General features: G+C 32.4%; 1 protein-coding gene across 1 annotated transcript in view; it reads left to right on the top strand.

The window, feature by feature from the left end:
* HCN1 (hyperpolarization activated cyclic nucleotide gated potassium channel 1) overlaps window positions 1-24,971 on the top strand; it is a 322,326-nt gene that overhangs the window by 249,621 nt on the left and 47,734 nt on the right. The window contains exon 5 of the mRNA XM_039877096.1: window positions 14,718-14,864. Coding sequence (XP_039733030.1) covers window positions 14,718-14,864 — 147 coding nt within the window. The remainder of the gene's footprint in view (window positions 1-14,717; window positions 14,865-24,971) is intronic.

The raw sequence follows: 24,971 nt of genomic DNA, 5'->3' as shown, positions 1-24,971 counted from the left end.
ATAAAAACTTTAATTTTGTGCCCTTTCATATTTGAACTTTCTTGAACATATTTCACAAGTGTCTTTCTTTGTGCCAGTGCAAGAAATTGTAACTAGTTAAGTTGGGCATAATTTAGGAAAATCATGTTTATTTAGCACCACTCAATGCTATATGACATTTAATATTCAAATTTGATTTCTGTTATTTCTGTTTTACCACTTTATTAGATGGAGAAACAGAAGATCAAGGGAGTTCAGTTATTAGTTCAAGGCCATGTAACCCAAAAGTAACAGAGCTGAAATTTGAATTCAGATCTGTCTGTCTCCAAAGGGAAAGTTCTTTCTAACATATGCTGTCTCCTTCCTAAAAAATCATGTAGGAGGACATGAATATTTGCATTATCTTCAGTCCATGGAAACATATTTCTTCCTTAAATTTTACAAGACAAATTCAGTCATTTTTAAAATTAACACATTTGTTTTCATTATAAATAAGTAACAAACGCACAAGATCTCAACTAATCATAAACTGAAGAATGGAAGTTAAATTCAAGACATATGAGAAAGTAAAAAACGATCTCGAAACCTTAGTGATCTCTTCTCTCTCTTAATTTATTCATTTTTTGCTTTAATCATTTCCGCCATTTACAGTTGTCTTTTTGCTTGAGCACTTTTGTTGATAGGAGGTTACAACTTCACAGGGTACACATTTATTTTGAAATGTTTTGAACATCAAGGCTTCTATTAATTTGGCATCTGTCTCTCTAGAGCTCCTAGCACTGTCTCTAGTTCTGCCTCGGACAGCAGAACACACTAAGTCAAACCCTCTCAAATGTTTTCTTTTCCAGGATAGCATTTCTGCTTTTCTTAACAAGTCCTCATATGACATATGTTCTTCATACTACAAACTCCTGGTTGCTTTCTTATTTTAGACCAGTAGTTCTCAGCCTGGGGAGAACAGTGTACCTCCTGGAAGCCTTTAAAAAATAATAATGAAAAAAATTGCAACAGATTTTCACTGTTTCATTAATAACATATAACACGTAATCCACAGAAAATACAGGCATATATTCTGTATGTGAAGGACATGGTTCAGAATCTCAGCTTCAAAGTAAAATTACTATCTGGCCTTAGGCATATTATTTCCCTACTATGAGTTTCAATATCTTCATGAAGATACAGATACCATCATGTCTGCCCTGCCTTGCCTCCTGTGGTACTTGGGAAGAACGAATGTTCTTTATAAACTGTACATCTTCATAAAAATCTTATCATCTGTTTATTATCATCTGTTAAATTTTTAAAACATCGATTCTTTCTAATAATGCTTATTGTCCATGTATCAGCTTATTCAATGTATTCCCTAACTTCTGCAGCCTTTTCTTACTTTTCTAGCCTTGAGATATCATTTTCCTCTTCATTATTTATTTAAATGAAAATAAGACAATCATAGAACTCATCAACAAATTCACATATTTGAAGAGCATCAATAGAAAGGATAAAAAACAGAATCCAAGTTATTAAATGTCCTATTTGGCTCAGTCATCACTCGACTGCCATTGATTTCATTTATGTCGTATATACATAAACCAGCATTTATCTTTAGCAGCTTTATGTGTTTTGTGTTTAGCTTAAAACATCACTCTGCAATCAAGAGAAAATTTTTCTAGTCTTTGTTCTGTCACTAACAATCTTCTGTGACATAACAGAGTTGTAGAGAAAGTACTTGGGAAAAAATAAGAGGCATATGAACATAATGAATAGTAAATATTAGTCCGCTGTGGGAAAAAAAAAACAACTTGTGATTATAAAAACCTTCAAATACCAAGAAAAATATAGTAAGTTGTACTATTTAAACATTTAATTTATTTTTTAAATTCATTTAATAACCTTCTAGTTACCTCTTCCTTCTTCAAACACTTGATGGTAAATTGCAGAAAAAATGTGAATCAGTTTATATATAAACACTTTTTCTAACTTAACTATAATATTATGTTGGAGATGTATATGGCCAGTGTTATCTGAAGCACTAAAAAGATCTGTTTTAATATAGAAAAATGTTAAAGTGTTGGAATGTTATTTTTAAGATAGAAAAATTTGTAGTCAAATGTGTCAAGTTTTTCAGTTAACACCTTTATTTTATAGTAGTTTGCTGATCCCAAGTTTATTTTCATTTTCAGGAATTCTATTCTTATCTGTTATTTTATGTGAGAATATTAGAGAAATATATTTGCTTTTAATCGAATGTTTGACGAGTTGATTGTTTCATATAAACTTATATCTATTTGAAGAACAAAAAGTCTTTTGTTTTTTACATTGTAGTATTTTAATATACTCTTTTAACAGTGAATTAGAGCCATAGTGCTATATTTTTAAAGGAAATATAATCTCATACCACTTTCATTTTTCCCAAGTAAAAATTAGCTGAGTCTGTTTGAATTCCACCCAATGAAAGAAAATTTTTAGTCAGATTTTGAGTCCTCTAGCAGAGTATTTGTTGCTGTCGTCGTTGTTACAAATGTGAAAACTTGATTTAACAAAATACAGAACTAAAATTATCCATTCCTAAAGGTTCTCCTACATCAGTCTTAGCTCGGCTGGAGCTATAATTAAATTCCGTTAACATTCATGATCCAGAATGATCAATTAAGTCAATGATTTTCACACTTCTTTACCAAGTACAAGTAAAATGCAGAGAAATTTAAACACATACACTGGAGTGTTTTGGGGTATAGACTAAAGCCACTTGTCTCGATATGAAGATTTATTTAAAAGTTCAAAATTTACAGTATATCCTACAATTTATCTTACTTTAATGCTACAAGTCTTTAAATTTCTCACCACCGAGGAAATCTGATGATGCAAGAAGATTATATATATATTATATATGTATAATTTTTGTCTTCTCTGATACTCTTATACAACTCTTCCTCATATTTCCAGGCTTAAGACATCAAGCAGATTGGAGCTCAGTGAGCAAGTGAGATAATAACAGGAGAAGCAGCAGGAAGCTAGTCCACATATGCCTTTGTAGATTATTGAAAGACTTCAGCTTTACTCTAAGACTGGAATACTGGGAAGATTTTAAACAAAAGCATAACATGGTCAGATATATTTTAGGAAAATAACACTGGTTGAGAATAAATTATGAGCATTCAAAAAGTGAAGCAGAAAGACCAGTTAGAATTTGAAGTCATTAATATAAGAGGTGGCGAAGACTTTGACCAAGTTCGTAGGAATAGAGATGAATATTTAAATATATTGTAAAAGCAGATCCAGGAATATTACTCAGCAATAAAAAATAATTTTTAAAAGTCTACCGATATATGCAACAACATGGATATATCTCAGAAACGTTATGCTAAGTGAAAAAACACCGAATGTAAAACATTACATATTGTATTATTTCATTTATGTAAAATTCTAGAATAGGCAAAACAAGTGCCAGAAAACAGATCAGTATTTTCCTGGGACCAGTGTTGAGAAAGTGAGATAAGCGTAAGGGAGAATGAGGGAATTTGAGGAGAGATGAAAATGTTCTAATACTTGGTCATGATGGTGATTACTCATGGAAATATATACTTAAAGTGAGAATTTTATTCTATATATGTTAGACTTCAGTAAAGCCATAAAGATAAAAAAAAAAAAAAGTTCATTGAATAGGATTTACTGACATAAGTGGTGTATGAGAGAAAGTAATACGGCAGAATCAACTGCAGTAGTTTTGGTCCGAGCTACTGCTAGAAAGTCATGATTATCGTATATACAGAGATGAGATCTGGTATGATAAGATAAGGTTTGTGGGGAGGATTTCGGCTTTGGATGTGTTAAATGTGAGCTGCTTATTACACATATAAGTGGAGATACCAATTAAGCAATTGGACATATGAATCTGGATTGAAAGAAACCTAGTCTGCAGCTATACACTTAGGACTTATCAGTCTATATTTACTATTTAAAGCCAGGAAACTAGAAGCCAACATTCTCTGTCAATGAATGTTGATACAAAAGAAAAGAGAAGTGCTAGAATAATTTTCAAACTCCTACATCATTTATCATTTCTATTTAGATGTCTATTATCCACCTCAGCTGCCCAGCTAAACTGTAGGAAAATACCTGGCTAAACACCTTGCTAAAAAGATATTCACTAGCAATGTCAATTGATAGAATGTGTCTCCTTAAGATCATTCAGTCCTAAGAAAAGAAAAAAGAGATCGAACTTGTGTCATCATCTTGAAGCCTCAGTTTATTTTGAGAAATTGTAACTCAAGGGCATAAATACTTACCAAGTGAAACAGAATCTATACTGCTCCTATCAGAATAAACTAACAAAAAATCTTACTGATTATTAGAAAAAGTGTAAACCCCTGCCCCTTTATGATTGAGTGGAACAAGACTTGAAACTTGTTCACTTTGCTGTCTCTGCTCACCTGACTTTGACTACAGATATCCAGTTGGCCCATTTCCTAGATCCACTTCTTCACTTTGCTTGTCCAATAACAACCAATTCAATACCTGCCTGACGACACATGTGTTTTGACTCATCTTCATATTGTGCCTGACACCACTGGTCTGTGGTTGGTCCTCAGTATTGTAGTAAGTAGCTGTTCTCATCTTCTGCTAAGATGTTTCCTTGGCAAGCTTTGTCTTGTATTTTCTTGCTAAATGGTTCTAACTTTAACGAGGCACTTTTGAATTTATGCTATATCTTAAGTCTTTGTCTTCTCTTACCGCTTTAAGAAATATATTTGGGAAATTACGATATTGGCTTGGTTTTGGAAAGCCAGACAAATTTATATCAACAAATGACTATTAGTTTCTTAGTGTTTGAGTTGATAAAGTCTAGATCCTTTTCTTTTATAAATTTCATGACTGATTTTCTGAAAGTATCTGCTTTCCTTTGGTATTATTAATCGTAATGTTTATGATGCTGGCTCACCATCACACATAAAACAATAGATATTAATAAGTCATTTCCAGTTCAAACTACTATTTGTTCAATTTGCACATATAAACTAATATTCAGAAATCCATATTTCTGTATGTTGATATGTAGATACACATATGTTTTTATGTTGGTGTATGTGTCTGTATTTTCTTTTGAAACCGATACATTTTGTTAAAAGTCTGGACCTTGCTTAAACAAGACCCTTGTGCCTTTTCTCATTCTGCAGTGCTGTACTTAGCACTTTCTTCTAATAATGTCTCCTTACTTTCTGGTAGGATTTACCAAAGGTTATTTTAGTAATTATATACTGTAGCTTCCCCCAATGGATTAACACAGATTTTTGAATTGTTCTGTGGTGAGACTGACAACTGATCAATACTCAGGTCTGAAACATGGATTTTGACTGGCTGTGTTTTATACATGTTTGTGCTACTTCATTGCTTCTTGCTACCACATCATGTCAGACTTAGTAAGTACTGTAATCACATCCATTTTAAGCTTGTTTTATAGTATGCACTTAAAAAAATTATGCTTTTAATTTGAAAGGAAAAATTAATCTTTATTAAAATTATTCACTTTAGAAAAACAAATTAATCCAAAGGGGTATAAATTTTAAATATTACAAAAGCTCCTTTTTACATCAAATATGTTGTTTCTCCATGGTAATTTGCTAGTGACTCATTAATTCATTGTCTTCTTTTAATTATTCTCCAGATGATATTTACTTTTAGTAAGTGTTGTGTATCCTCAGACATTCAGTTGCCTTAAATTTGGAAAGCCATGGACAGTGAAATAGAAACAGTTTCATTAAAAACAAATGAGAGATTTTCAAAAATAAATCAAACTGTTACTAATACTAAGAAATATTTTGACCAAAAATAATGAAGACTATCGGTGATATTTGAATGACATACTTAGTTTCAAACTATTAATCTTTTTAATGTACTTATACAAGGTTTATGTAAATAATTTATCACCCATCACTAAAAGCTTAAAAAATTGGTTGAAGGTGGTAGAAAGAGGTTATTGGTAATACACTATTAAAAGAAAGGGTCAACTCTTTATTACAGAGAGTGAATATATCTTCTCAATGGAGGTTTGTTTAACAAAGAGCGGTCAGAGAGGATAGAGGAAACTAAACCTGCATTTTTTCCTTTGAAGGATCACACACACATCACACACACAGGACATAATGTGGCAACAGTCAGTGCTCCCAATTTTTTAAAAATACATTTTAATTAGTGTACACTATCCCAATTATTAGTCTAAAACCTGCAATCATGGTTAGCCTGTAAGGTTTAACCTTGGTGTGAAATATTGCCTGTAGATTTATGACAGTCTTCATAGTTTAGAAAATACTTTGTCCTTCACTATCTAATTTTTGAAAATTAAATGATACATGGTTTAAAGTTAAAGTTAATGAACTAAGTTATGGATCTTTTCAATTACTTCAAATATGGCATATTGTCCTCCTTGGAGAAAAACAAAAAGACAAGACATTTTATCACAATAAATAGGTGTTTGATTTTTCTCTTCAATGTATAATTAGAATTTTTAAAAAAGAAGTAAGCATTTACATGTTTTACATATATTTGGACTTACTAAAGAAAAATGGCATTTTTGCTAGTACTTCAAATATGTACTTCAAATCTAGTTCCCAATCAAGACTAACCAATATCGTTTACAAATCGGAATCTTTAGAACATATGCAACTAATCAATTCAGCAAATATTGAACATCTACTACCTGCGAGTCACTGTATTAGAAAATAGAGATACAACAGTGAGAAGACAGCTCAAGTTACTTACGGACTAGTAGAAAATACTTCAGGGAACTTATGATCTAACAGAGAATATAGGCAATTAATAAGCAATTGTGATGGTGAGAAAAGAGTCAGGGTGTGGCCTTGGTACAATGGGAGCATAAACAACTCATGTAGTCTAATCTAGATCTTTACTACTGTGATTTTCTGAAAAGCAGCATAAACATCATCTAGGACAGTGTTAGAAATGACAAATCTCAGTTCCAACTCCATCTACGTTGAATGTGAATCTTGATGTGAATGAGATCCCTGTGTTATTTGAGTATACATTAAAGTTCGAGTTAAGTATTAGGGAAATATACTCAGAGAAAGTAACATTAAAAATGAGCTCCCAAGTAGCAATATGGTTAGTTTATGGAGGATAAAGGTAAAATATATTGGAAGCAGAGAGATGATTGTCTCCTAAACCAGATCTGTAGTTTAAGTTGCTGGTTGGATAGAGAAGGTATGAGGGAGAAGGAGGATGATTTCAATTTGGGTATGTTGTATTTGATATGCTTTTGAGACATGTTTTAAAGATAGATGCTTAAAAGGAAGATGGACATGTGAATCTGGAGAAGAGTTAGTTCTCTGCTGGAGCCTTTGACCAGGAAATTGGTGTTACATTACTAGTAACTGAAGTCAGGTGAATGGGAAAGATTGCTCAATGAAAATACATGAGGTGAAAAATAATTTAAAGGCCTTGGGCATAGCCCTTGGGAACACCATCATATAAAGAGATGTCAGCAAATAAGACTGCAAAGAGCAGTCAGAGAGGATAGAGGAAACAAGAAGCGTATGTGGATGGAGATGCCAAGAAGAGTGTATGGATGGAGAGTATATGGATAAGATGTCTCTAGGAGGAAAGGATCAATAGTAATGTTGTCTTAGTATGGATTCTCCCACAAGAGCCTAAGAAAAGGATTTGGGTGTAAGTAATTTATATTGAGGAGTAATTCCAAGAAGCATAATGGGGAAACAGGAAGAGTAAGACTGGGGAAAAGGCAAAGCCAATGAAGCATATTTTATTGCGATGTTTTCAATATGGGCAAGTCAGACTTGGTCCTACTGAGACCCTTGAGAAACCATGCAGAATGCTCCTTAGAATTCTCTCTCTGAAGGAAGGTTGGCTATGACATAAATCTGTAGACTCAAGTCACTTATTTGTTATATGTTGCCCTGGGTAATGTTACCTACACCTCTCTCCATCCCAAAACTTCCATGCAGCTGTAGATTGAGCTAAGAATTTTTCCTAAGATTCTCAGAAATCCTTGACGCAGAAACCCTGAAATGGACTATCCACCATAGGTATGTTGAGGTCAGAGGCTGGCCAGCTTTCAAGGATAGGAGGGTTGCATGGGGCATGAGTAGCATCAGCTCATAGTGTTCAGTGATGTTCACATACCAAATGAGAGTATCTTTGCAAATTATCTAAGTATCATGGTAATCACTGAGAAATCATGGAAATGTAAGAGTATAATTAGTGGAACAGAAGGAATGTAAGCTATAATTCAATGTTTAGAGTTTTAATAAGCAGTAGGCAATGACATAATGAGTGTAGACCACTCTTTCAAGAAATTGATTGAGAAACGGAAGGAGGAAAATAGTGTGGTAGGTGGAAGGTTATTTGTCTCAATTGAGAGCCATTTTTTAAAGACAGGGATATCATGTACTAAGTAAGAATACAAATTATGGATCCAGATTGCTTAGGTTTGAATCCTGGTTTCAATTAGCTTTGTCAATCTATACAAATTATTTAAATTATCTGTGCCTCAGTTTCCTCATCTATAAAGTGAAGATAATGTTAGCAATCTCATAAGGTTGTTCCAAGGATTAAATAGGCAAATGTGAGTAAACTATCAGTTGAGTGCCTGGAAAATAGTCTATGATATCCAAGGGTTAGATATTATTATAATTGTGATGATGATGATGATGATGATGATGATGATGATGATGATTAGTTATTTTAACTGGAAGATGAGTATATTTAAAGGCTATTTGGCTTGAGCCAATATATAGAGAGAAAATTGAAGATATAAGATAGAAACAATAGCAGATAGGGTAATGTTTCTGAGGAAAGATGAGGAGAAGATATTCAAACACAGTTGAAAGATTAATTTCAAATGAGAGAAAAAATCAATTTTCCATTGTTACAAGCAAGGAGAGAGGAAGAAAATAGATTTATTTCTAAATGAGTTAATAGATGTTCTTGTGTGAAATCTATTTCTTTTTGAAATTTTAGGTAAGGCATCATCTGTGAATGAAAGAAATTGTTGGGGAAGTACAATAAAAGCATAAAATGTTTTAAATAGTCATATTGAAAAATGAGAGCATGATTAGTTTACCATGATATGTCAGTCTGTACTCTTAAATTAAGGTCAAAATCATTTTCACACACACACCAAGAAAAACTGCAATAATAAAGATCAAAGCCATTTAGAGCAGTAAAACATGCTAAGGGATATTTTAAATATCCAAGTATTGATTTTAACTCTATCGTAATGATAATAATGACTTTTTCCATTTCTAGCAAAATACCTCCTCTACTTTATTTTGTAATTACTATAAAATTAACTTTCTAAGAATGTTGTATATGTAAACAATTTATTTAATTGGCAATTAAACATTTTCTTCTAATTGCTAAATACAGCGAAATCTTAATTTTTTTTTTTCAATTACTTGCTTTGTTGTCTTAAACAGTGTTACACTGACTTTTGGAAAACTCTTTGGAAGCTGGCCATTTTCAAACCAAACCTAAAATAAAAAGAAAGAAAGAACTACGTAGCACAAAAAATTTCAAGTTTTTTTAAATTTTGATTTTATTTTTAAATATACACAAGTATAGTCCACTTTAAAATATCTGAATAGATAGCACTGGTTTCCATAAACGAGAGGGCAAGTGTGTTTATAATGAAAGTGATCACTCTGGACAGAATAATAATTTTTATCTAGTAATATTTTCTGTAGGATTTTAAGATCATCCGTTAAGTTCTAATTTTTATAGTTTTACAGGCTAAGTAGATATTTATTTGCCATCACAAAAAGCTTTCTCCATATCTCAAAAGCTGAAGAATTCACTCTCTTATGAAGAAACCCATGTTTTATTACCTAGTTTTCTGAAACAGATAAAGAAGAATGAGGATAAAATGGAATTATCACACTCAAACTTCTGTAGAAAAAAATAACTTTACAACCATCTGCTTTACTTCATATGTGATTTATTCTTAATTTTTTTCCATTTAATATATCGGAAGTCAAATTTAAGTATAGTAAGATACCTTTATTATAATATGATTTATGCTGATATCACTGCGCTACTTAAAAGATTTTTTAAAAGCAACCGAGAATCTATTTTTGCTTAAAGAAAATTATATCCTCTGTAAGGATGAATGGAAGATTTTGCTGTACTTATAGCATAGTTCTTGAAAATGATTTAATCCTATGGTAAACATTTTAGAAATATTTGTTAAATTCATTTGCATATAAACTAGATGTTTATACACACACACACACACATACACACACACACACACACACACATATAAAGGACTAGTTTATTTTTAATTGTAGGTTGAAATAAAATCTATGGCTTCAGTTACCATGTAAATAAATGGCAATATGAAAAATACCTTTGTAAAATATAAAATAGCTTAGTCATAAATCCAATGACAATTGGCTTAAATATTAAATAATACAAAGATAAAAGTGATTGATGATTGATTATTGGTCTTTGAAGTGCAATTTTAAATATTTTTTTATTAATTATCATTTTTTGAATTACATTTAAAATCTACAACATGTAATAATTAGAATATAAAATTTACACCAATTCTTCATTCTATAGGAAAAATATCATTTCCAACACCAATTTTACAATGTTATTTATATTGAGCATGAGATATATATTTTAATTCAACTGAATTGTTAACTATTTGCTATTTAATAATTTTCCCCATAATTACCTCTAAGTAGAATAATGTTTTAATAGCATAAGTAAATTAGGCATAGTTTATACTAAAAGTGTAATTCGATTTTTTTTTTTATTCATTGCCCTCTATTTTTTGAGTGCTATTTACAAAGATGTTGTCTTCCTGTATTTTTTTTAAAATAAAACTATTTCAAAAATAAAGACAATAAAAAATTTGTTTTTAGAGATAAGAATTCCTGTCATGTTACCTTGAAAATCACAATAAATTTATAGTTCTTAAAAATCTCATGATAACATCTATCTCTGCGGCAAATCTGTTCTAATGTCAGGAAATGAGAGATGTCCGAAAGCCTTCGTGTATTAATGAGCTCTAAAAGGCAACACAAAAGGTGTTTAGTTAGTACACCTTTGTTTTCCTCTTTTTGTTTGTTTTTCGCCTTAAAAAATTATGTTTGACATATGCTGGAAATGCATAATACAAAGTGAAATATTCAGTAAAAATTTTTAAATCTCTATCTAATATTGTTTATATTTAGTATAATAATCTATGTATATTTTTATTTTTATTTTTATTAAATGAACATTATAAGTTATGAGAGTAATACATATATACATAGATTTATGTTGATATTTATTCATAATAAATTCATTATTTGAAGTACTGCTATTTGCTCAGCATTTTATTAAAGTAAAACTAAATTTATTATCTAATGAGATTCCATATAAATACCTTGAGGAATTCAGTGTTTAATATGCTAATACTACTTAAGAAACATTTATTCTTAGTCATCTGTCATAAAACTGGTAGAGTTATTGCTAAACAGGGTATCGTGATGTTTTAAGTTTTAATCAAGGCATAAGTAAATTGATCTTAGACATAAATGTAGGAATTCAGTTTTTCTGAATGAGGTTACCCGAGAGCATTTACTTTTGTCTCCCAAGACTGTGCTGCACTCTGGCAAGGAGGCTGAGTTTTGGTAGCAATGACCTGTAATAATCATTTCTGAAATCATTTGGAGTCTCCTTACATAAAAAACTTTTAAAAATGATGAAATAACAATTATTGTGTCAGTCTTAAGTTACACATAGACATCCCACAGATTAAGCGTCTGCTGTTGGCATGGGTTACATTATAAAAAATGTCCTGAGATATCATAAAACATTACTGTATAGTAATTCAATGATTCCAGAAAAACAGACTTCAGGAAAAAGTTAAACTACTTATATGTAATGTTTTCTAGATTTGAGGATTAGAGTTAGAATCATAAACTGAGAGGTCTATTTGATTTAATGAGTAATTATGAATAACTTACTAATTTTTATTTTTTATGTAATTTGCTCTTATAGTAAACTGAAAAGCATAATTTCTGATCCCTCTCTTCCAGGAATATTCAATGTATAAAATGGTGCTGAATACCTGAAGGCTATCTATTGTTTTAGTGCAACAAAGATTGATACCTAATTTCCAAATTCACTGGCCACATTCCAGTACCTCTTTTCTTAGAATATACTCCTTTTGAGCACTCCCCACTTGAAACTTTATCTTTCTTCGGATTCTCCTAATAAATTTTTTTCGGATTCTGCTATCACATCTTACTGGCTAATATCAGTTCTCTCAACTGGATCAACTTTCATGACTCAACTGCTTTTAAAATATAAGTTCTACTTTTTGTCTTTTTTCCTCCTCATTTATTACATCCTCCCTCAGTGATCCCTTGTCATTGACTATGTGTATATTTTTTCTTCTGAGTGGCTGACCTACATATAAGCATTAAAATGTACCATGGACATCTTAAACTTAACTTGTCAAAACTGAATTTCTTTTCTTTCCCTGACTCTCACTCAAATGTGCTTTCTTATGTCCTAAGATAACATAGTACTTGGCATATAGAAGTGGTTCTGATATTTTAGTGTGTGGAGAGCCTGTTAAAACACAGACTGCTAGCGTTTCTAATTCAGAGTTTCTAATTCAGTAGGTCTGGGGTGGAGACTACAAATGTGCATTTCTAACAGGTCCCCAGGTGATATTGGTATTTGGCAACTCCGCCATATTGACACAGAGCAATCAATTAAGATTTGTTTGATCAATAATTACTATGAGTCAATGAATGGTTTAGAGGCATATTATAGACTCAAAAAACAAGCTTAACTCAGTATGAATAAATGACAAGAGATATTTATAGAACTTTTGTCTGAAAGAACAAGGAAGATCATTTGGTTTAACATCCTCGTTAATTTAGTAATCTGAAGTCTAAAAAGATTAAATGATTTTTGTAAGGAAAAAGTAATAGATTCAACCAACCCTGACTTTCCATAAAAATAAGATAGCTGCATGTGTAACATTTATTTAGCTAATTAAAGATTAGTTTTCCAATTTCAAAGACAGACATAGAGCAGATTATTGTTTTCTCTAAATGAGTAGACATTTGCTCATAGGCACAGATTTTCCCCAAAATGAATAAAATACGGACAAATTTTAATGCTGCTTCCATAACCCTAAAATGCACACAAAGAATTGAGAAATCTAGAACTTAATATTCTGATTAAGATTAAAGATCTCACCACTCAAAGCAGTGTTTGGGCAAGCAGTTTGTTGACAAAAATTAGTAGAGATGATTTGACACAGACTAGTATTAAAGAAATGAATCTTTTATTTGGCCAGAACGGAAAGGACTTTCATCAATGCAGTAAGTGTCCAAACTGTAGAGGTTCTGTTGTCTGAGCTGTTTTATTATCTTCCCAAGTTTGGATATTTGACAGGACTCACTGGACTCCACAGACTATATTCATATTAGACTTTTGTTTAAAGGCAAAGGACACTGTGCAGCAGAGAAAAAGAACACAGACAAGCATCAGAGGCTCGAGGGTCTTTCCCCAGCATGAGCTCCTTGTGGGTTCAATCTTTTGGGGCACCTGGAGTTGGCTGTGTCTCTGGCTCTTATTCCAGTTTTATTACCTGCTATATTATTTGTACTCAATTTTATCATCTGTACAATAAAACTAACTTTGGAGGCTTTAACTAATTTTTTCATTGTTGTCTCGTGACCACCTGCATTTGAGATGTTGAGGTAATTTCTCAGACTTAAATGTGTCTGTGTCATCTAGGGATCTTTTTAAGATGCAAGTTCTGATTTCACAGGTCTGAGATGAAGCCCGAAATTCTCATCTAATAAGCTCCCAGGTAACATCCATGCTCCTATGTTCCTGTTTGGCTAGCAGGAATGATATTTAAAAAAAAAAGAAAGAAAGAAAGTGTATATGTATGTGTATAAGAGTGTATATGTCAATGTACAAAGGCAGCTACATCAAGGAAATCAATCTCTGGAGTTAAGGCTGAAAATCTGCATTGCCAAAAGGCAAGTCCACCCCAAGTTTTATAAACAATCAAGTTTAAGAATTACTTGGTTGAATGAACTTAAATGTTTAAGTTAACTTCCAGCTGTAAAATTATGTAGATCTAATCTTACCCTGATGTTCTCTTAAATCTTCAATTGAAGGAGGCTTAATTATGACATATTCTCTTACTTCACAGGAATCTGTGTTTCTTGAGTGTCTATGACTTGCAAATAATTGCCAAGCTCTTTGCCTCTGCATTCAAAATTTAATTAGGTCTGATCTTTTGCTGTAAGATAAAACCTTTTGTACTATCCAAAATTACAACATTCTTTCTTCAGATGAAGAGCCAAAGAGCAACTTCACACTTCTTTTAGAACTCAGCTAAAAATAAAATCCAAAAAAATAGCATCACTTTATTTTTCTTGCCGTATCACTGGCTTTCTGAGGCTACACTCTTAAATTCACTCTGAACTCCTTTTGTGCTTCCTCTCCATAACATTCCAATTTGTTACAGGAAATATTTACCTAAATAATTGCCTTCTACAGTATGTGATGCAGATTAGGTACATTGCTACCTAGTAAGTCCATTAGTTTCTTCCCCTTAAAGAATTTCTTCTCTTTGTTATCGTTATTCAGGTTATTGAGTGTAGCGCAGAAAAGTAACATGGTGATTTTTTATACAGCCTCATGATGTTTTTTAATTTCCTATTTTCTTTTTCTTACAGTATAAGCAAGTGGAGCAATACATGTCATTCCATAAGTTACCAGCTGATATGCGTCAGAAGATACATGATTACTATGAACACAGATACCAAGGCAAAATCTTTGATGAGGAAAATATTCTCAACGAACTTAATGATCCTCTGAGAGAGGTAAGATTTATAGTCCTAGATCTTCTTGGTACATGGTCACTATTTATTTTCTCTTTTGATGGGAAATTCTCAAGCCCATATTATAACATCACTCAAAAGAAAAATCAGAATTAAATGCTAAGACATCTTGTTTGCCCTTATTGTTTCGTATGTTTTCCCATATACAGGCTTTTAATTCTTTTAAAAAGTACTAGAAAATTGTAATTCTAATTATGATTCTCATAACTGTTTTATTTTCAGTGTAACTAGCTATCAGAATTCTTTCTTGTGTCCTCATTGTCTATATCTTCCCAATCTTCCACTCTTCAACTTATTCTTACCTATTTCTTTATCTTCTTTTTGATTTCTATTTTCTTCCCATGTTCATTTTCCCTGTTCATCCCTTGGACTCTGATCAGAAACTAACATGACCTGCTGCAAGTAATTCATTTCTTATTAGCTCATTAAAACACTTTTAGGACTAATAATGACTTTATTAAACAGCTTTTAGGACTAATAATGACTTTATTACATAGCATATATATAAAGTCATTATTAGTCTTTAAAGATAATGACTTTATTACATAGCATATATATATGATAATGACTTTATTACATAGCATATATATATAGCATATAAAGATAATGACTTTATTATATAGCATATATATATGCTATGTAGTATATGCTATGTATATATGCTATGTAATAAAGTTATTATCTTCCATCACTAAATCATTTATCTTTAAAGTCTCTCTGAAAGAGCTTTAGTTATTTTCTCAAGTCATTTAGACTATAAAACTTAGGTTCTTTTTTGAATCTTTCTCTGCTTTTCACATCCGGTCAATCACCAAATGCTATCAATTAATCATGCTAATATATCTTATGCCCATACCCTTGATTCCTTCTCCAATACCATCACCCTAACCATATTTCTCTAACAGGAACTAGCTGCACCATACTCATAGTTGCCTTCCAGCCTTTGGTCTCTTTTCTTTACCTTTTAAAATTTCATCAATATCAGAGTAATCTTTTTTTAATGGATACAAGCTGGTCATTACTCTGCTCTGAAACTTTCAGTCTTTACATTACAAATTAAATCAAATAAAGCCACCTTAGGCTTATATTCTAGCCTTTCTGTGCTCTGACCCCAACTAAATCTCCAGCTTTCCTTTTCCTTCCTGCCATCGATGTTCCAAAGTAGCCTACAGCCAAACTATGCAGCTTGCTGTTTTGCAAAAATCAATTATAATTTTTCACCCTTGCATTACGTTTTCCAGAAACGTCTCTCATCTTTTAGCAAAATCTAGTTCAAATAATAGTTCTTTATTTTTACCTTCTTTGATTTCCCAGACTAGATAGATCTGATCACTCTTTTCTCTGACCCCGCAGTGTACTGAGTCAGTAAATTTTCTGTGTTATTTATTCATTCTGTCTGTTACCACTATTTTTTTCACAGTTGATTTCTCAACTTTTGTCTTGAAAGTTCCTTAAAAGCAAATGCTATTTAGTCTGTATTTTAAATTTTTCTTGAAATTCCTACTACATCTAGCGTATATTAAATTCTCAATATTTTTATTCCAACTAATATTCTCACTAATTTTAACCATCTTACACATTTCTGCATCAACTAAAAGTTATTTGTATTTTTTAGTTTGCTTTTTTTTGAAAATCCTTAAAATATCAGTTGAGTTCTAGCAATAAAAGGAGCCGTGTCTGCTATGCTGCTGATTAGCTTATTTTCCCTACAAAGTCCTCAATTAAATATGAATATATAAAACTTTTCCTTTGAAAAACATAATTCAAATTTTTTTTATTTAAAAAATAATGTATTATTTGTTTTAAATCTATTTACATACTTTACTTTATCTCTTTCTTGGATTACAGAATTTGTATTAAATTTAAATCTTCTTCATGAAGGTACAGAAGCTCAGGAGATCAGAACCAGCTTTGGTTCTCAAGGGTCTGGAGGGATTCAAAATAGGGACAGGCCGTAGCATGGACAAAGGTAATCCAAGAGACGTATCAGGGATTAAGATAGATCACAATACAGAAGGATACAGTAAAACTAAGGATTTATTTTTAAAAAGCAGGGACAGTAAGGCTTTCAGCATAAAATTTCATTGAGGGTTTACAGAAAGCTGACAGAAAACGTGAGCATAAAAATAAACCCTGAGAAGTTGCATGCTTAAATGGGAAGCATTTCTCTGTGCTGGAAATTCTCAGTGTAATGTAAAATTAGGATAACAAGAAAATTTTCTTAATGGTATGTGTTTTATTATTTACTTTCTCCTGCCACACTTTAATTTACTTTGATCTTCAGAGAAAATATTCCGCTTTTCATTTTTTCCCTCTAAAGCCATCCACAGGCTTATCTCAAATTTCCTCATTTCCTATAACTATTCTATCATTACGTTATGATCAGTTTTTTTCCTTGTATTTTCAAATGCATCTTTTACCTCAACTTCTGAAGTGCACTTTGTTCCCTGCCTTTGATTTCATCTAGCTCAAATGCATCTATCCCATGTCTGCTATATTGATTGATATAAAACACAAGTTTGATGATGTTACTCTCCTTTTAGAACCTGATCATTACTGCCTGTTCCCTGCAAGAAAAATTTTAGGCTTCTTGACATAGCACAAGAGACTCTCCATGGCCTGCCACCATGTTCATTTTTTTACATTCATGCTTGATCATCAGGAAAAGGTTGATGGTGGGGAGGGAGGAAGAGTGTACTTTATTGCCTCTTTGGCTTTCTTTATGTTACTCTTTTTTTTTTTTTTTTTTTTGAGGAGCTTATACTCTTTTTAAATTTTTTAAATATTTTTTTTATTTTTTATATTATAGTTTACATACAATATTATATTAGTTTCAGGTGTACAACGCAGTGATTAAACATTTATATAACTTATGAAGTGATCACCCCAATAAATCTAGTACCATCTGACACCCTACATAGTTATTACAATACTCCTGACTGTATTCCCTATGCTATACTCTACATCCCCACAACTGTTTTGCAACTACCAATTTCTACTTCTTAATCCCCTCCCTCCTTTGCCCTTTCTCTCACCTCTCAATCTGACAACCATCAAAATGCTCTCTATATCTATGAATTTGTTTCTGTTTGTTTATCCTGTTCTCTAGATTCCACATATGACATTTGTCTTTCTCTGTCTGACTTACACCACTCAGCACAATACCCTCTAGTTGCAGATGGCAAGATTTCATTCATTTTTATGACTGAGTAATATTTCATTATATATGTATATATGCATGTATGTATGGATATAAAACCACCTCTTCTTTATCCATTTATCTACTGATGGACACCCAAGATGCCTCCATATCTTGCCTATAAATAATACTGCACTGAACAATTGATTCACATGTCCCATCAAAGTAGTGTTTTGGATTTCTTCGGATAAATACCCAGGAATGGAAAAACAGGGTCTTTCTTTATCTCTTGTTACAGCCTTTGTTTTAAAGTCTTTTTTTTCTGGTATAAGTATTGCTACCCCAGCTTTTTTTGTTTCCATTTTCATGTAATATCTTTTTTCATCCCTTTATTTTCAGTCTGTGTGTGTCTTTTGATCTGAAGTGAGTCTTTTGTAAACAGCATATGTAAGGGTCTTGTTTTCTTAACCATTCAGCCACTTATCTTTTGATTAGAGCATTTAATCCTTTTCCATTTAATTATTGCTTGATATGTAGTTATTGCCATTTTATTACTCATATTTTTCATCTTTTTTTTTTCTTTTTTCATCTTCTTAAAGAAGTCTTAACATTTCCTGTAACACTGGCTTGGTGATGATGAACTCTTTAGCTTTTCTTGTCTGAGAAGCTCTTTATCTGTCCTTTAATTCTAAATGATAGCTTTGCTGAGTAGAGTAATCTTGGTTGTAGGTCCTGGCTTTTCATCACTTTGAATATTTTGTGCCAATCCCTTCTGGCCTGAAAAGTTTCTATTGAGAAATCAACTGACAGTTTTATGGGAGCTCCCTTGAAGGTAGCTAACTGCTTTTCTCTTGAAGCTTTTAAGATTTTTCTCACTGTCTTTAACCTATGGCATTTTAATTATGGTGTGTCTTGGTATAGGCCTCTTTGGGTTTATCTCATTTGGGACTTTCTGTACTTCCTGGGCTTGTATATCTCCTTCCCCAGATTAGGAAAGTTTTCCATCATTATTTCTTGAAACAGATTTTCAATTCCTTGCTCTCTCTCCTCTCCTTCTGGTATCCCTATGATGCAAATGTTTGCATGTTTCATGTCTCTGAGACCTCTTAAACTGTCCTCATTTTTTGGATTTTTTCTTCTTGTTGCTGTTCTGAGTGGGTGTTTTCTGCTACCTTATCTTCTAAATCACTAATTAGATCTTCCACTTCATCTAATCTAATTCTTCCTAAAGTATTCTTCATTTCAGTTATTGTATTCTTCATTTCTGGTTCTTTTTTATATTTTCTATCTTTACTTATATCGTTTCTATCTCTTTGTTAAAATTCTTACTGAGTTCATCTACTGGTTTTCCAAGCTAGAAGTTGTGGGAACTTCTCTTTCTGGCACTGAAACCCTGGGCTGGGTAGCCTAGTGTGAGGCTGGGACCCCTCGCTCTTCTGGGAGGACCTCCACAGACAAGATATTTCTTCTGATTATCAACCACCACATGCAGGTGTGGGACCAGCTCATTTCACATCTCCGCCCTTCCTACTAGTCTCAAGGTGGCCCCTTCTATGTGTCCCCATTTGTAGGACTTCTGTTCAGCTAGACTTCAGGAGACTCCCAATGATGGCTATTTTTTTAGTTTAGTTGTAATTTTGATGTGGTTGTGAGAGGAAGTGAGCATAGTGTTTACCCACTCTGCCGTCTTGACCAGAAGCCTACCCTTCCTATCTTTAATCTTTTCTATTCAGCTTACCTTCTACTTTCCATTAAACATTCTTGCCAGGCATGACCTTCTTCACAATTTTTTTGGACCACTCTGTCTCCATCACTATATTTATCATTTTTCAGTTTATTGTTTTCTCTTTCAAGACTATGACCTTCTTGAGAATAGAGACTCTGTCTTAATATCTTTGTATCTCTAGTAACTAGTATATGGCAAGAATTTATTAAATATTCACTGAATATTTAACAGAATTATGAATGAAAACAGAATAAGAACCAAGACTACTTAATAAAATTAGAGATCCTAGAAATAGAATGGTTAAAAAGATGAAAACAATGTATTCCATTTGTTCTCCTGCTCTTCAGCTTTTGTATTCTGGCATCAGAATCACACAAAAGCCTAAATTTAAAGCTATGCTGAGTTAAAACTTTATTAGAAGGAAAGCAGGATGAGTGGAATAGGAATATAAGGAAAGACATTGGCAAAGAGATAGCAAAAGTTATTATTCAAATAAAACTTGAATCTAAAAAAGCTAGATGTTTTCTGAAGAAAAGTTCAATAAGAATAATGGGAAATACATCTTGCTTCCTATTAAACTGGAGTATTATGTACCTACTATATTCAAGTTATAGTGGTAGATCATGAGAAATATTTTAAAGTTATTAAAATACATTATTCCAACTTTCTAAATCTGCATTACACTTAGAAGATGAGACATAAATTTATACAAAGATGGATTTTGGTCACTGTTGTACCTGTAGTGTCCAGAAAGTGCCTGGAGCATAGAAGACATTAAATTATTGATACAATCAATGCCAAATGAGTGAAACTAAGATACTCAGAAAGGGAAAGCTGGATTATTTGATATGCATTGTGTGACAAAAGGTAAAAATATAAGATGTGCATTGTATACACATACACAACATACAATTGCTAATTGTATATGCAATTTAGAGTCGACAACAATTTTATATTGTAACAAGACTTCTAACTTAAAATGCTTCATTGTCCAGAAGCCTCATTTTTATGAAAGTATTTTGCATAATTTGAGATTCTAATGTATACTTAAGAGCAGTGATTTCTGCCAACACAAGTCTGGGCTCTCAGGAATGTGTAAAAATGAAGGTTAGATCAAACCTTCAGACTCTCAAAAACTTATACAAAAAAACAAGTGTATAAAAATAGAGAAAGAAAGTAAAATACAATGTTTGGAAATGTGAAAATTATTCTACCTTCCTAATCAGTTAAGTCCACATTATGTTTTATCTACTTTGTTCCCTAGCCTTTTATTTCAATGTATTTGAATACTTTTAAAAATGAAAACCCTTTAGTATGTAAAATGGCAGAAAGAATTTCATTTGTGTGACTCTTGAAAGCTCTTACAAAAATCTCATAGCTTGCATATGCAAATTAATTCAGTTGGTAAATATTTCAAAGGCATTGCTTTATTGAAAGCATTCTCCTATTTCCAATTTCATGGCAGAAATTAGATGATTTATCTTTTTTATATGTTGAAGACAAATTGCTAAAATGCTCTTAACAACTACTTGGCTCATCTTATTGTTCAAGTTTCAGTACAAATGTTACTTCCTCCAAGAGGCCTTCCCTGAGAACTTCATCTAAATTAATCGCCTAGCAATCATTCTCCGTCATATCAGCCTTTTTACTGTATATACATCATTGTTGTCTTGTGATCCTTTTATATTTATTTGTTCATTGTTTGTTCTGCTATATGAACTCAGGATTCAAGAAGGCAAGGACTTTGTCTTTCTTGATTTCCACTATAACTCCATCCCCTAGAGAGTATATATTTAACAACTACTTGTTGTATGAATAAAGACAAATTAAATAAGGATCTCATACTTAGCAAGTCATCTCCAAGAATCTTTGATTATTAGAGCTTGGAGAGAGCATTTTGTCAACCAAACAGTGATGCTTGTATGGATAAGAAGAGTGATGCCAAAAACTATAAAGTACTGTGGCCATGGAACTTTCTTATAGTCACTTGAGATTACACTATGGACAATGCTGTTTCTAATATGTAACAAAAAGATGCTGCCATCTTTAGAGTCTTCTATGATTTTGTTTTGTATATGCACTATAAGCCAGAAAGAAGTTCCTATTTTGCATGTGGCTATTTTTATTTTCTTTTTAACTTTCTCCAGTTTTTTGCATTAGTGATTTATTGCAGATCAACTTGGAGAGTGAGGGATATTTCAGTAGAGTACCATTGTAGAAAGTATGTAAGTGTTCTGCCTAGTCTTTTTACCCCAATAAAATTCATGGAATAGATACAAAATACTTCTTTTTTCTTATATTGCTATGTCAAGTCTGACTAGAATTTTGTCAGTGGTTCATAAAATGAATGTTACTGGTTTCCCTGTTCAAATCTAACTGATGAGCCACTTCAGAGTATAGAAGAGTGGCAGTTAAATTTGTGTGTTCTTTTTCCTTGGGCAAGGCCATGTGACCTGTATGTATCAGCTCTACTGGAATTGTCAGCATTCTGGGAAGTGACTATAAAGTCTTCTTAAAAACTTATCTTCATTTCACTGTAAACTAAAATACATGGGCCAAAATATAAAGGAACATCTATAATTTTCTGAGAAAAAAATCTTAAGATGGTACCCAGAAACTTGGCATTTTAAATTATAGCTCTTATTTTGTGATGTATTTTTAAAATCCTAAATCTTCCAGTTGCTCTGTGGCTGTGCCTAGTCAAAATTCTGAGTCTGCAAAGCTGGACTTCAGTGACCTCTAGAAACATGGAATTAGTAATGGATTGGGATCCTAGTTGTGACCTGACCAGTCTTTCCCAGGAGATCGCTTCTCCTCCTTCCTTCTATTTATAATATACTCCTATTTTTCCCCCTATTTATAATATACTCCTATTTTCCCCTGGCTGCTCAGAAATATTCAAAGGTTTATTGTTTTGAATAGTTTAAATGCCATTTATGATATTCTCGGTGCCATTAATAGTTACATGCATACTTTCAGTTATATCATGGATGAGAACCTACAATGGAGGGGCTAAGAGCATGGCCCTGATTCCACCCACCTCGTTTAAATCCAGCTCAGCTTACCATATATGTACAATTTGGGCCACTTCATAACTTTTATCTATTTCACTTTCCTCATCTGCAAATATGAATGATGATGATAATAACGACCCAATAGAGTTGTTTTAAATATTAAATGAGCAAAAGATACAAAAAATTAGAAAAGTACCTGTCACAAAGTAAGTACAAGTAAAATTTAATTCTTGATATTACTGTGATTCAATGAAGAATAGGATATAGTCCCAGCCCTCATGGCTCTTACAGCTTAGTATGAGACAGAAATTTAAACAAGCAATTATAACTATCTGTAAGTGCTATGACAGGGTCATTCGGAGGATGTTAGGCCATACACAGGAAGGACACCAAGTCCAGCCTTAGTGTGTCTCATTTCTTTTGGAATTTATTCAAATAATCTGCTAATAAGCTCTTCCTTCAATTTAACAGCCAGCTTTCTGGAAACAATGTCTTAACGTTAAAACTTGGCATTGAAATGTTAAGCTCATGAGACTGATGAATGCTTTAGTGAAAGCAGGCAGTATATTTAAAACTAAAAAACTAATTAGAAAAATTCAGTGACTATACCATTCTGCTTATGAGAACCTGTTAGAATGTGCACAAAGTAATAAGGTCTATTATTAACACAAATGGACTTATATTGATTCGATTAGAGCAAAGTGGCAAACTTAACAGTGGAGAAAGAAGTTAATGCCCTTCTGAGCCAGTCTCCAAAGTTCAGAACTGATCTATTTTTAAACAACGGAGTGAGAGGAGCCATGGGCCGAAAATAGGTACAGATCATGTGTCCCAGTAGAATATAGGACGTCAGTATATTTCATTTTCACAAGACATGAATCAGGCTAAGAGTAAAATACTGTCCCTTTGACCTTTAATTTGTCGAATAGACTGTTCGAAGACAACATAATTTTTATGCATATTTATTTAGTACAATTCCGAATCATTTTTTAAGTACATACTTGATTTTCTTAAATGCCTTCTAAAACTGTGTTTCATTAAGATTAACTAAAACAGATTAGAATCATAGTACTGTACAGTTATACAGGGATCTTATAAATTATCAGATACTCATATAACAGTCACGGTAACAAAAGGCTAGAAAAATTATGTTAAGTGGCCTAGTCGTGGTCACATTACCAAGCAAAGAAATTGAATATTCTTCTCTCATTTGACCTAGAGCTTTTCTCCTATATCTCTAATTTCTAAAAAACAAATAGACAAATAACATTTATTGATTTTTTAATGCGTGCCTGACATTGATCCAGGCATGGTGGGAAGGTAAACTGTAAAATGTGGTTTCCAGCCTCAAAGTTCTTTCTTTGTGCTTATAGAGACAAGATATAAATACTTGGGGGGAAAAAAAAAACTATGAAGAAAAAGTTAAAACGAATTACTAAAAGCCAAGAAATGTAAGAAGTCACATATGGTTAATTGCCAGAGAAAAACAGACATTACACACTAAAATTCAAACACAGGGGAAAACCTTCTTGACATGGATCTTGGCAATGATTTATTATATACAACACTTAAAACACAAGCCAAAAAACAAAAATAAATAAGTGGGAATACATCAAACTAAAAAATTTCTGCAGAGTAAAAGAAACAAAGTGAAAATGGCAACCTATGGAATGAGAGAAAATATTTGCTAACCAACATCTGATAAGGGGTTAATGTCCAAATTATATGTCATACAATTCCATAGCAAGAAAACAAATACTTTGATTAAAAAATAGGGAAAGAACTTGAATAGAGATTTTTTGCCCAAAAGAAGATATTTAAATGACCAGCAGGTATATGGAAAGGTGCTAAACTCCACTAATTATTAAGGAAATGAAAATCAAAACCACTAGGAGATATCACCTCACACCTATGAGAATGGCTGTTGTCAAAAAGACAAGAGATAATAACAAGTGCTGGTGAGGAAAAGAGGATCAGGGAAACTAGGATGGGAGTGGAGAAGATAATTTGTATTATTGTAATGAGGGAGAGCCAGGCTACTGGGTCTTTTCCTTGATTTTTTTCTGCCATTTCTTCATTACATCCTCTCTCCCCAATATTTCTCTTAGTGGCATTATTACTAGGACTTCAAAATTTAGTCTTATGCTAATATTGTGTAATTCTACCTATATAAGGTCCTTGGAATAGGCAAATTCATAGCAACAGAAAAT

The sequence above is a fragment of the Pteropus medius genome, unplaced genomic scaffold, assembly GCF_902729225.1.
Source record: "Pteropus medius unplaced genomic scaffold, Ma_sr-lr_union100, whole genome shotgun sequence".
Lineage (NCBI taxonomy): Eukaryota > Metazoa > Chordata > Mammalia > Chiroptera > Pteropodidae > Pteropus > Pteropus medius.
Note: the sequence above shows the minus strand (reverse complement) of the source record. Positions and strands in the feature narration are given on the sequence as shown.